We start from the raw sequence: 13857 nt of genomic DNA, 5'->3' as shown, positions 1-13857 counted from the left end.
CAAGTCAGACTGCTCAGGTTCAGTCATACGTCATGTTTCCATAATGTGAAGCCTGGGACTGTCTCCCAGCCTAAGAGATTGTTCTTTTTTAGAGCTCTCAATAAAATCCTCCTTAAAACTCTCAGTTTGGTATCATTTAATAAATGTGACCCTCCTTAAAAACAAACAAACAAACAAACAAACTTATTTTCTTTTTGCAACTGCAACATGTGTTCTCTTGTAGGGAGAAAGTCCCATATCAATAGCCTTGATGTGCCCTCACTCAGTTTTGATGCCTCGGCTTCCATGGTCTTCTTGACGACCTCTTGTTGACTAAGCACTTCTCCATATGTCAAACACTAATGCAGAGATAATTTCAGGTACAGCATTTTAGAAAGAGGAGAATCGGCAAGATTAAAACCACAGACAGGACTCTCTGTTGTGCGAGCTGCATTTACACACTGCCACCTTGTGTTGCTAGTGCATAACTGGTTTTGCTGAACTTCTGATCAACAAGTTTAATGAGTATCAAAAGACACAAATACAACGTTCATAACGTGAGTTTTTAGGCCTCCTCCACTCCATGTGAGTTTTCTTTGCTTGCATTAACTAGCCCAATTTAGAAAATACAGATTTAAAGGGTCTCTGCTAACCAGGCCTCTTAAATGAGAAAAAACTTCAAATTGAGGGTTTCAACTTTAGCTCTCTGAGCCTCACTAAAACTGGCATTCCACTTGCTCTTGGGTCGCAGGTAAACAAGCTGGAACAAGATGATGAAATAACTATCTTTTTTTTTTTTGCAAAGATCCTAAATTTACTAGTAGGACAGGACGTAGTTATTCACAGCCTCAGGCTGCCCTGACTGTGTAAAACGGCATCTGCAAAAAAGGCTGCAATTGTATGTGACCTAACTAATATCCAAAATGGGTCAACATCCAGTATGGGTTCCTACTTTTGGTGGCTCTCAGGGAACCAATCTTCTTCCAGCAGCAGCAAAGAGGGCTCAAGATTCCTGGCAGCTGTGTGAGCAAGTTGTGTGAGTATCCCTCAATTATGTGTATTCCAAGTCTAGGATCTTCATATCACCACATTCTCACATGATCTAGCATTACTTACCACAGTAGTAGAAATCAAACAAAGTATCTTTTCTGATGCACTTCATATAAGACACTAACTGAATACGAAAAACCAAGGCCAAATCACAGAAGAGGTTGAGCAAGGAGTTGAGCAAATTTGGGCTGTTGAGACATTTTAGACTTCTTTTTTTTATAAAAAAACATATGCAAATAATGTTTAGCACTTTGTGCTTTAGCATTGATTTGCAGGTAATTCCTTGATGAAAGAACTCATCTGTTCAGATCAAAACTTGAAGCAAACCAGGAGACTGGTGGAGTTAAAAGCGGGAGGTGTTATAGGAGGCCCATATAAATGAGGTAATCCACTACAATAAAATGACATGATCCTCCCTTGGTGCCCTCAACTACTGCAGCCACAGTCTCTTTCTGCTAGTTCTCAGTAAGCTCCTGAGACGAAGGGGCTACAAACTGCTTTCGTGCCATTCCTTGCAACAATTTGTAGTGCACATCCCAGCCATCCTCTTTGCTGGTTTCCTCCAAAAAAAAAAAAAAAAAAACCCACTCTCAAATTCATCTGGTCCACTTGTCATGTCTTCTTTGCAGCTTACAATGACGGATACAGAATGCTATAAACTTGTGCATGAATAGTGTATGAAGCCCCCAACACAAGAAGATCATGGAGTTGTTGAAGCAGGTCCAGAGGAGGGCCACAAAAATGATCAGAGAGCCAGAGACCCTCCACTACAAGGACAGGCTGAGAGAGCTGGAGCTCTTCAGCCTGGAGAAGGCTGCAAGATGACCTTATAGCAGCCTTCCAGTACATGAAGGAGGCCGACAGGAAAACTGGGGAGGGAGGGCATGTAGCAACAGGACAAGGGGAAATGATTTTAAACTTGAAGAGGGTAGATTTAGACTAGATATTAGGAAGCAATTATTTACTGTGAGGATGGTGAGACAATGGAACAGGTTGCCCAGCGAGGCTGTGGTTGCCCTCTCCAGGGAGGTGTCCCTGCCTGTATCAGGATGTTGGAAGTAGGTGATCTCAAGGCTCTCTTCCAAACCAGACCATTGTATGATTCTACACAAGCATTTGGGAAAGAAACTGATGAATACAATCTGGGAGCTGCTGATGAAAACCCCCCAGGGCTCTTTTGAGGTGTATTTTCAGAAGCTGCAGAATCTAATCCAGAATATTTTTGGCGCTTCATTTCTAATCACAGCTAGAAACCCCAGGTAACTTCCACCTCTTCTGATTATCTTATTTCAGGGACACAGCACAAAGAACCAGTGTCACCATTTCTTAAAAGCTGAAGAGAAAGAGCACAAGAAGTTTGAGAGCAGGAGTATGTATAAAATTAGAAGCCTACTACCAGTAGTGAAGAGAGAAAAGCAATAACTATTATTCTTACACGTATTTAGGACGGCAATTTAAGCCTAAATGGCATTTAAAATGATGTCTCAGGACAATATTCGAATAAATTCAGCCCAAAACGTTACCAATACATTTTGCTAGAAAGAAAGAAGCTTCTAATAAATGCAACATCAGAAATTTTATTTACAAATATACTGTAATTCAACAACTAGTTTGTGGAGGGAAAAAGTGATAGTTACATTTTTCAAAAGGGAAAAGAGAATTCTTTCCCCTTAAATGTACTCCATGGAATATTATGCCTTCACCACTGAGCAAGCAGGTAATTCTTTGTATATAAGTTTCAAAAAAGCACAATTTTAGAAACCAGCGTATGGAAAGCAAACACATTTGTGTGTATTTAAACGCAGCTTCATATTAACCTAGAGAATTCACTTTCAGTATATGTCAAAAATAAAGACAGCAATTGCAAATATGTATTTATATTAAGTATTTCTCTAATGCTCATTTCAAGAGCTTAGAAACAAAATACCCTCTTCATATACCATTGGAAAGTCAACTAGTTGATTACAAGCCTCAAAAATATTTTGAAGTTATTACCGAAAATATACTTATTCTCCCTTGTGCTTTCAGTACTTGAAGCTGAAAAAGTGAAAGCATTTTCCCCAGATACTTCCTTACTGCAATTACTTTATCATAAATAAAAATACAGTTATATGAAGAATATAATGCATTGCTATGAAGACTAGACAAGCAAAAGAGTTACTTTTAGAAAAAACACACACAATATATCTATTTATAGATCTACATCAGCAGCAATCACCTCTTCTTCTATCTGCAACAGTGGTTTCATATCTAGGTTTGCTTCACATGGAGGTTGGTTGTCCAGCTGTTAAGAGAGAAACAGAAGAAATTGTAATTAAATTCTAGCTACTGAAGAATCATAGTGACAAAAATTCAAGTTTCCACTTAAAAGTTGTCAGATAATGGTATTACCATATTGATTAAAACGCAGTAACACATAGTAAGGTATACATTCTGAGTCTAGCAAGCCAAATGTCATAAACAATACAAATTTGAGCTTAATCCAACTATAGCACTGCAAATATTTAAGACCAAATAACTTTCCACAGAACATGCACCTTACCCAGGTTTTAAGGAATTGTTTTTAGTATTAACACAAAGACAAGTTCACTTTTTTATTTTTCCTAAATTTACACTTCAACAACTCAATTAAGATTTCCTAAGTAACTATAGCAATATGTATGTTTTTAAAAGTTTATTATCCAGTCTCTCTGCACATATTTAAGGGCATCTGCCAACACATCAGTGTTTCACTGCAATTTTACAAGATTAAAACATAAAATCAACATAAAATTGTGCAAACAAACCATAAAAATACATTGCAAATATTACTAATCCTACAATTTTTTCAAACCTTTTGGCCAGTACATTAATGTTTCAAAATAATGAGTCATCAGAAAAGGTGTCATGAAGTACTAACTGCAAAGTTATCTGCAATACACACAAGTGCTGCATTGCCAGTACATATTCTCATGGCAGCACTCATACAGCTGGTTTTTGTATTGTTCAAATCACTGATTTTGCTCTTTCATTCTTTATCAACAAGTTCCCATTGGCTAACTTATGTTTTGAGGTGCCCACTCACCCAGGAAGATGCAGTCTGACGGGAAGGGTATACAACCACTTCTCACAGATTAACTTTTCTCCTGAAAGGCTACTCAACATCGTGAGTTTATAAGCTATAATGTCAGAGAGAGACTAAATTGCGCTTGATCTGAGATAAAATTTTTGGTTACTGCCATCACAAAATACTACCAGATCAGGGACTAAATAAGAAGACTCCTTTTAGTTTCAAACTTATCAAACTCATCCAGCAGTTTTGCATACAAAAGAAAAGATAGGGAAAGCTAAAATGACATGAGCAGGCTCCAGACTGAATTGCTCACACATTTGGGTGCCTTAAAGAGGAACATGGTCACTTTGGCATGGTTTTATTCTCAACAAAAAGAGTTTCTCTGAACAGCAATTTGGAGAGATGTCACCAGTGCTCTTCAGAGGGAAGGTAATGACTTTCTTCTTCTTTCCACTGATCACAGAGGTTTCCCTGCACCTAATGTTAGCCTCTGTGAATGCACCAGTAGCATCAAGTAGTGGGTTTTTTTCTTTTCGGCAACCACACAATTATTTCTGTGGTGCAGGCAAATTTTCCTTCTCCTGCAAGCCAGAAAGAGCCTGAAAACAGCAAAAGCATCAGATGCAACATTTTTCTTTTTCTGAGCTGGGTTCTCAGCCAGCAGATGCCCAAGTCCTGCTCATGTGTTGTAGCGTGAGTATCTGCTTCCTCCACTGCCTTCTGGACCACAGTGAGAAAAATGTGCCAGCTCATGTAGAAACAAACGCACATGTTTCTCAGGAAATCATTCAGAAGCCCTTTCCATTAGCTGAATTTAATCACTTTAAAGAATTCCTTATTTTCTAAGTCGAGTATATAACTCTAAAAGTAGAGTTATATCAAATTCCAGAGGCTTCTCAAAACTAGGAGGTTGTCTACCATCATATATGACAGCAGAAAAAAAAACATCACCATTATTATTCAAAGCCTTAACATCATGCTCCAGTAAATCAGAATTCTGCAAACTATAATAAAGGAAAAAATATATACTGCACCTTTTAATTAAGATCTGTAAGTAAACCAATTCCTGCTGAACTTGTACCTAAGTGAATAACCAATCACAGACCTATAATTCAAATAATAATAGCATCGCAAAAAGAAAGCAGCATTTGTGCCACCTGCATAGGATAAATTAATATCTTTCCAATTACGTGCTAGAATTGAACTAAATACATACTCAAATTACTTTTTTTTAAATCAACGTAGACAGTTTTTCAAAAAGACTCCTCTGCTATCAAGAGAAGACTGCTCAGCAACTTACAACTCCTTGACACCATTTTCTCAGATCTATGAAGAAAGCAAGATAATTACGCTGTGTTGTGTTTGAAACTACTCAATAACAAGGTGGTAAAAACAGCTACCAGGACATTAGAAGTTTAGAATGACTACCCTACAAAAAGACAGAAATTGGCAATCAAACCTTTCTGAACCTATTAATTAACACAGCAATATAAAGTAAAGCACAAAAGCTATCATCTGGTTCAGCTATACAAACACTTGAAGTTTCACAGCACCAAGAACAACCATACTCATGCATGTTGCAGTCAAGCTGCCTTACTTTTAAATCTGAGATAGCAGTCGTTGCAGAAGAGTTTGTTGTTTCGGATCCTGACTTCAGCTCCAGAGCGGGATCCCCCAAGGTCACATTCACAGGCAACGCACTGCATGACAGATGAGTAATTAACAACTCCTTACAAAATACTGAAGAAACAAAATTCTTCAAAAGAGAGTTTGGATTAAATCCAGCAAAGCGTATACCATAAACCCACAATCACTAGAAGCAAACGTGTAACAGTTAGTGGACTGAAATGCAATCAACTCAGGAAGTATCTTAAGGCGCCGACTGGACAACAGATAGCGGAGATACACCAACTAAGCAAAGAAAGACCAGACACCATTTAGAGATTAGTTCATTAAATTGAATTTGAACTTCAGTTTCTCTGAAAGCTAGCTCAACAAGGAAGAATTTGTTGCCTGGATGGAAACAATGATTTTGACACAGAACACCTGAGTGTGCTTCTCTCAGACTTCCATACGGCAGCACATGTGCTGGGGTCCTCAGTCCTTCGGCACTCAAACTTGTGTGTCCCACAGTTTTCTGATTTTGCATCACAGAAACAAGTTTTTATGTTGAAAGAAGGGACAATTTCATTTTTCTTTAACACACTAATAAAGGGCTAGATAGCTTTCAGACTAACACTAAACAATTTACCTATGGTGGCTGAATAAAACTTTGCTACGGATATGGAACCACTTCTGGAAAGACTAACACTATCCTCACCGAATTTATGAAAATAACTGTCTACTGAAAACGTGTCTGCTTAAATAGAAATGAATTTTGTGGATGGCTAATCATTCACTTAATCTTAAGACATTTTAGAAGAAATTTGATTGCCTTACGTAGGTGAGGATCTACAGGTAGATTCCTCGTCCAGAATACATGTTCTGGAGGCATGGAGTGAAGACCAGCCTCTATTGACTATTATCCACATTGGGCAGCACTAGGAAGATCTTTAAGTCAACCTCTTTTAATACTCCTGATAATTGAGTGAGACACAGAAGGGGCTTTATTAAAGCCACGGAAAATGGAAGGTAAAATGGCACCTCAAAGGAGAGTAATTCCTCATTCAGTCCTCAGACAGGGGAACTACAAGTGCTTTTACAACTTTTGCAAAAGGAATTTATTCTCCCGTGTTTGCCCCCGGCTGATTTCTCTACATGGGATTTTTTTGCTGTCAGTTCTAAGAAAGATATGTGGTCTTACAGTCAACATGACCACATACTTCCAAATCCCTTCTCATTAACTTTGAGTGCTAAATGCCTGCAGATAGGACTGCCTCATGGAAATCTGCAGGTAACACACTTCAGAGTAGAAGGCAAAGCAGGTGATTTTAGTAGAGCCCCTGTGAGCATAACATTGAGTAGCCATGCGTGCTTCTGATTAGTTCCTGTTTCTTCACAGCTTTACTCCCAGCTCTCACCTTAAAACAATGTAAATGATAACAAAGACCAAGAGACTCAATGATCATGGCTGCTCCTTTGCCCAGAACGTTATTACAGTATGAACAGATTTTCCTCCCACTGACTGACCTAGATACAGAACAAATATCCTTAAAACCAGCTTGAAAAGGTTTAAAAGAAAAAAAGTTAAAGATTTCTTGAGATTAAAAACAAAAACATGCTGGTAAAAAGTGGACTACTAAGCTGCTCAAGGAAAATAAACTGAAGAGGAATATTGTTATATTATAGGGAAAGCTGAAGTGTTATAATTAAGATCACAGTTACATAGGAACAGATGAAGAAATTTGTCACATTCCTGGGAGAGATTTCACTGTATAAAATACCTTCTACAAATAAACTTGAAACTGCATTACATTTAGAGAGTAAAAACACACTGCTTTTGTGTTCCTACCTCGTTTCTTATTTGCAGAAGATCATCCTGAAGGCTACTTTTTAGCACCCCAAGTCCTATCATCTGCACCTTGTTAGATAACAGGAGGCTAGTCCTGAATATACAGTATTAAATCTTTGAACGTGAGCCATACAGAGCTAGATTTCCTTAGATCTACCAAACTGTTAGCAAATCAGAAAATGGAAATGAGAACAAGATAAGCACACATGTTTATGTAGGTCATTTTTTTACATTAAAAAGAATGTAAAAATCTTTTTTTTTTTTTTTTTTTTTTAAGACAATTTATCAAAAAGTGTATGAGAGTTTAAGAGTTAGTGTAGCTATGTTTACAGTGCTGTTAAATACAATACATGTAATTGTGTGCGGATGATCTTATCTCAAGGTGTTTTTAAAACGTTTCAAGTATATAAAAGAGCAGAGCTATCTATCACAACTAAATTACACTTTGTTTCAAAATAGGCTGCAATCCTTGCTTTCTCCTCCAAGATGAAAAAAAACATCCTACTCTGTAATTCTCCAGGGTCATGGATTATGAGCACTCCTGAGTGCTAAGATGAGATGGACCAAATGCCGGGAAGAGGGGAAGAGAAATGAATATGACAGCCATAAAGTGTGCATTTGAGAAATCTGCTGTTAAAACACACCTCAATAAACAAATATCAGAAATGCCAACTGGAGTAGGCTTTTAGTAAGTAACCAGCATACAGCTCTGAGACTGGAGATTTATTATTCCAGTTCATTTTTCTTAACCTATGTGAAGCACTGATGACAAACCTGAGGAATTTTCTGTATGACTGGAGCAGGGAAGTCATACCAGCCCACATTTCCACTGTCCCATTCACCAAGAAAACTGCAGGTGCTTTTCAGACTTGTTAATTAATATTATGTAAATGCTGCTGCAGAACACTGCATCTACAGAGACCACTCTTCAACACAGCCTAACGTGTGTCTTCCCAGCTGAGGGGCACCTACTCACCTGCTGCGCATCTGCGACCCTGGCTGGGAAGCAGAAACAGGAGACTGCACCCGCGGGGCTGCCTGGGATGCAGGTGGGGCTCTCACAGAGGTGGTCACAGGAAGTACTTTGGCAGAGGAAGGAGTGCACATATAGGCCCGGTTTGATGTGGACACTGGGCGGCTGTGATCTTGATTAGAGGATAGAGATGAAGTGGAGGAGGACTGGTTCAACCTCGAGTGGTGCCTCCACAAGCTTGTTCTTGAAGAATCAAGATTGTCCAAAGACTCCCCTCTGTAACACAGATACATATATGCATGTAAATGGTAGTACAGATGAAGAAGAGCTATATTCTGATTTCAAAAAGGAAAAATATCTTATGATTTTTAAGATTTTCTAGCATGAATATATTTGTCTAATCATGAGGGTATTCTAAACACACCGACTTTAATATTTGAACTGCAAATTATCCTTTGTGTTCAGTCCTAGTCTCAAGGGAATAAAAAAAAAACAGAGGTGAAGGAGAGGTAGTACTTAATATCTGTACAGTAAAAGACTCTTTGCTGCAGCCTTATCAGAGTGAACTATGCCAGAATCCATTGTACAGCAACAGACCTCAGTTAGTGAGTTTGTTTTTGCAGTCTTTAAGGGATACCAGATTGAAAATAACAATCCATATAGGCTGGACAGCCACCTTGTCTATGAAGAAGGTGCTGGCCTATTAGCCAAACATTCTCCTGACTGATAACTCAAGTGTTTCCTAAGTGACAAACCCAACATTCATACATTACTTACAGAAAGAAATGAACTCGAGACTTTCTGATCCAATACTTCTGTTAAAGTGTTATACTCTTCAGCTACAGTAATTTCCACAATAAATTACTTTACTGAAATTCTTAGGCACATCTGTCAGTACTACTGATTTCCAGTGCTGTTATATCAGCCAAGAAATCAACAGTTATTTGCAGACCATACACACACACAGACACACTTTACTTGCAAAAAAACTCTTTAATCCCAGCTGGAATACAATTACCTTCTTCTACTTGCACTGCTATTCAGTTTACCTTAAAGCTTTTTTACATGCTGGATTTGTTTCAGTGCTCTGTAATAGGAGCTGAAGTTTAGAATAACCAAACAAAAATATCTGATGAGAGACAAAGTTAATTTTTAACATGATTCCTACCTCCTCATACTACTGCTGTACAGACTGATTGGCTCCTTATGCACACTGGAACTGCGTTGCCTAATCCAGCTGCTGTCTGTGTGTAGAGATGTTTTCTTCCTCATTTCCTGAAGGATTTGTTGCCTCTCTAACTCTGCTGCAGACAGGTTGTGCTCCTTCTGAGGCTCCTTCTGAGACCCCTTCTGTGACTCGCTCGTGTTCCAGGACCTCTCTGAATGCTTGCTCTGAGTATCTGTTAGGACAAGACACAGGCACAAAAGCAGTTGTCAAGCATCTAGTACTCCAAGTATAACTCCAGAAGCATTCATCATCACATTCTCAAGCTTGTTTCTACATTTGTGTATATGTCTATATAAAAAAATTAATACAGAATGTCTATTACTTGGATGTTGTGGTAACTAACCAGTGGAAATGAGATTATACAGTAAAAGACCTTTCAATACCTGTTTAAATTTTTGAAAGAGGAAAGCAACAAGCCCTCTTTCTCTCGTCTCTGTTGACAGTTAGAGGACAACACTTTTTTCTTTATTTTCTAAACCCAGTAATTATCCCTCACAGTAAGATCATCTAATTAAGAAAGTTACTCAACAGTAAGTCACTTCAATTTAAATTTCAATACAACTCTGATTACATATGCGCTCTTAACTTTATTGCCATCCATTACCATTATAAAATACTGTGGAAGTGTATTCTCCCGTTACTTTCAGTGACTGAGCTTTAATGTGTGAAACCAATGCTGTCCATTTACAATATTTCCTCTATGGCGCATTTACTTTATGATTACCTTTATTAACCATGTTTTAGACATAGGTGTAGCTTTCAGAATTTTTCTGTTTTATGATACTTAGATAGTCTTCCTCACTCTTTATTCTAGAGAAGCAGTAACAACTGATGGACAACTCAAGAAAGGCAGCAACAAAGTGCAGTCCAGGAAACTGCAGAGCCACTATGACACTATCAAGGGCTGATTTTCACTTGTGTTATTTCTAAGCTAACAAAAGTTGAAAATGGCAAACGTGTTGAAAACATCAGTCAATAAAAAAAACTGCATATACCAAGCCAAGTCAACATATCAGGAGAAGAAGCATTTTCAATTATATACAGGCATGATAAGTTTCATCTTCTGCACTTTCAATCATCTAAAACTTCAGCATCTAAGATCTCTTTGCAATCAGCACTACTTCAAGATAGGAGTTAATCATATTTATCCAGTTGATGGTATGAATATCCTCTTGTTTTTAGAGCTTCACTGTATTGTGCCATAGTATAAAATTCAAACCATCATTCAGCTATGAAAAAGTACTTTGCTAATTAATTTTCTTAGGATAACTGCTCCTGATATACCTGTTTTAAAAATAAGTATAAAAAAATAATATAAATTAAGTACTTACTATTTCTATTTGCATTGAATTCATTCAGCTCTGAAGTTGACTTGGATTTATTCCTAAAGATACAGGAAACATTCACTCAGCCAAGAAGGATAAAGATCTTAGTGCAGACTACAGATACACAGCCCCTTTCTTTCAGTGTCCTTCTGATCAAATGCTTGCAATAAAAAAACAATCCAGTAAACAAACAAAAACCAAAGACTAACAGGATATTCAAGTGTCAAAAAAGTGCCAGTATTGCACAACATAGATAACCACATACTGAAAGCTGAAATCAAGTATTGAACATTCCCAGTGCTTCAGCTGAAAGTATGAGGGTCTGATCATTGTATTTGCTTAATCAAAAGTATGTTCAAAGCAAAGTTCCTTCGCTGTGGAAGCTCTCCAAAGAGTACAGTCAAGAAGAAATAACTTTAAAAGCAAGTTCATAAATGATTCAATTTCATGAGTAACTTAAATCACACTTCAGCACACACCACTAGACTGTAAGCTAAATACCTCCTCAAACACTGCACTCAGATTGTTCTCAGGAAACTTATTACTCACTGATTATACCCAGCAGCATAATTTTTTAATGAGTTTTAGCCAAGAGATGCCATTCTCTATATAGGAAGGCAAAGAGCAAAAAGCTGAGTTTCTGACTACACAGGACCTTCAGCAACACCTCTGTGCTGTATTATTAGTCTGAAGTAACACATCCAGATTTCTTGTTAAAAACACTTCAGAAAGGAACAGAAATCTTTTCTCAGTACACAGCTCAAAGCTGCTACTGCAGTGTGCTTATGAGTACAGTACTGGATGCATAAAAATATACTGAGGGAGTCTTGTCCTCTGGCTGCAGACAAAGGATGCATAAACAATCTGCACCAAATTTTCTGCTTCCCCAGATTTTGATTATTTGTTCCATCTTGGGGACCTATGCAATGAATGCACAGCAGTTCTTATTAAGCAGGAGATCCAAAGACCGGGTTGACCTTGTCTGGGCTGATTTTAAGCACTTGAGTGTCTTCCTCATAAACATACACAAGAGATAACTATCTAATGCATGCAGCTTTTGAAATTAGATATACAGATAAATTCATTATGGGTTCCTTGTAAAATCTGGGGCTACTCTTTATGTAAAAAGGCATGCTTACTTCAACAGCAAGAATTAACTAAATGCACAGCAGACATGATCTTTCAGTACTGTGAGATGCCATCTACAACAAAGGCTTGAAAAGAAATATTCTGATTTAGGCTAATTCGGCATTTTCTAAACCATAGACAAAACATAAAAGCTAGAAGAAAAGCTGTCTATTCAGTAAGTCCAGGGAACAGCATCAGCTAGTACATTCTGTAGAAATGAGTATAGGGAAAAAAAAAACACATAAAACAAGGCACATTTAGCAGGTGGCACATTTATCAGCACATCTTGATAAATACGCTGCTGCTGTCTGTCACATCCTTCCCTGTTTGCTGTCTGTAAGTTTCACAATCTTGATTGGGATGACTGCACCTTAATTTGTACAGCACACTATGACACAACCAAGAAATTGTTTTCCAGACAGGGAAGTCCAATACCACCCACATATTTACTTCCTTATAGTTCTGCTTCTCCCAGTAAAATCCTGACTGACTGACTAACTCTTGTTTACAGCACAGCATGTAATTTGCCAAGAGTTTGGTTGCTTGTTTTCTCAATACAAAAACAGACCATAAAAACTGCAGCAGCTGCCAATGGCCAAAGCTGATCAGAAGTTTCAAGGATTTCTGACACAGAGAGTCTCACTCCGCACTGTGCTGTGCAGCCTTACCTCCAGCACTGGGGCCAGGGTTGGGTTCCACAACATATGAAGGACACAGAACTATCAAAGTGTCCAAAGGCAGGCAATGAAGACAGTAAAGGGTGATCCTTACATGTGCCTTTAACTCAGAATATTCTATGATTCTATATCACCACCGTGTATTCTTAAATTCAGTATCATACATACCTGTCAGAAAACGACTGACCAGGTTGCTCCTCGATGGTTTTGGAAGATTCATAGCGCTCGTAACGCCTATTTAAAAACAAACAAAAAACCCACTATCTTTATGTACAAAGATATACATAGAACTGTAAATATTTCCTGACAAAAATATTGAAAACAGATCCTTAAGAAAACAGACAAAAGCTTTCAGAAACACAAAGATCTAAGAAGCCTTAATTTTATCAGTCAGAAATACAAGGAGGAAAAAAAAAAAAAAAAAAAAGAAGCTGGAAAAAGAAAGGCTGTTAGAAAAAGAGCCTGAAATTACCTTTTTGTAAGTGAGGAGTAGAAACTTTTACATGCCTGGATGCTTAAAACTTATTGCTGAAGATATTTCTACCTATATATTGATTGCACTTCTTCTCACCTGTCAATGAGATGTTGGCCAGGTTGGTTCTCTGTTGTTTTAGATACTTCATAGCGCTCATAACGTCTAGAAGCAACATACAGATAAAAGCAATTATCTATTAAAACAATCTCAAAATTGAAGTAATAATATACATATACAGAAAATACAAAGTTCAGATGTTAATCAAATATGAAAACATGAGGGAGAAGATTAAAAACAGACTAGGACACTGAAAAAATATCAATATATGACAGTGATTATCTCATCTACTTCAAAGCCAGAAAATAAGCTTTGTCCAAACGCAAAAGTTCTCCAAGAATTAGATGCATATTCTAGTAAATTTCATGGCTGCAGTCTGTAATCCATAGAGAAACATCTGCAAACTTCTACAGACAAAGTTCTTCCAGTTGCCTGTCCCCAGTCTCAATGCTCTGCCATCAG

At 37.7% G+C, this 13857-nt stretch overlaps 1 protein-coding gene across 1 annotated transcript in view; it reads right to left on the bottom strand.

The window, feature by feature from the left end:
- Positions 1-3290: 3290 nt before the first annotated feature.
- Positions 3291-13857, bottom strand: part of LMO7 (LIM domain 7) — a gene marked incomplete at both ends in the record, with an annotated part of 128132 nt that continues 117565 nt past the window's right edge. Inside the window, 8 exons of the mRNA XM_079549527.1 lie at positions 3291-3313; positions 5679-5781; positions 7102-7210; positions 8509-8781; positions 9674-9905; positions 11065-11117; positions 13032-13097; positions 13435-13500. Coding sequence (XP_079405653.1) covers positions 3291-3313; positions 5679-5781; positions 7102-7210; positions 8509-8781; positions 9674-9905; positions 11065-11117; positions 13032-13097; positions 13435-13500 — 925 coding nt within the window. The remainder of the gene's footprint in view (positions 3314-5678; positions 5782-7101; positions 7211-8508; positions 8782-9673; positions 9906-11064; positions 11118-13031; positions 13098-13434; positions 13501-13857) is intronic.

Source organism: Tetrao urogallus (genome assembly GCF_951394365.1).
Source record: "Tetrao urogallus genome assembly, chromosome: 1".
NCBI lineage: Eukaryota > Metazoa > Chordata > Aves > Galliformes > Phasianidae > Tetrao > Tetrao urogallus.
Note: the sequence above shows the minus strand (reverse complement) of the source record. Positions and strands in the feature narration are given on the sequence as shown.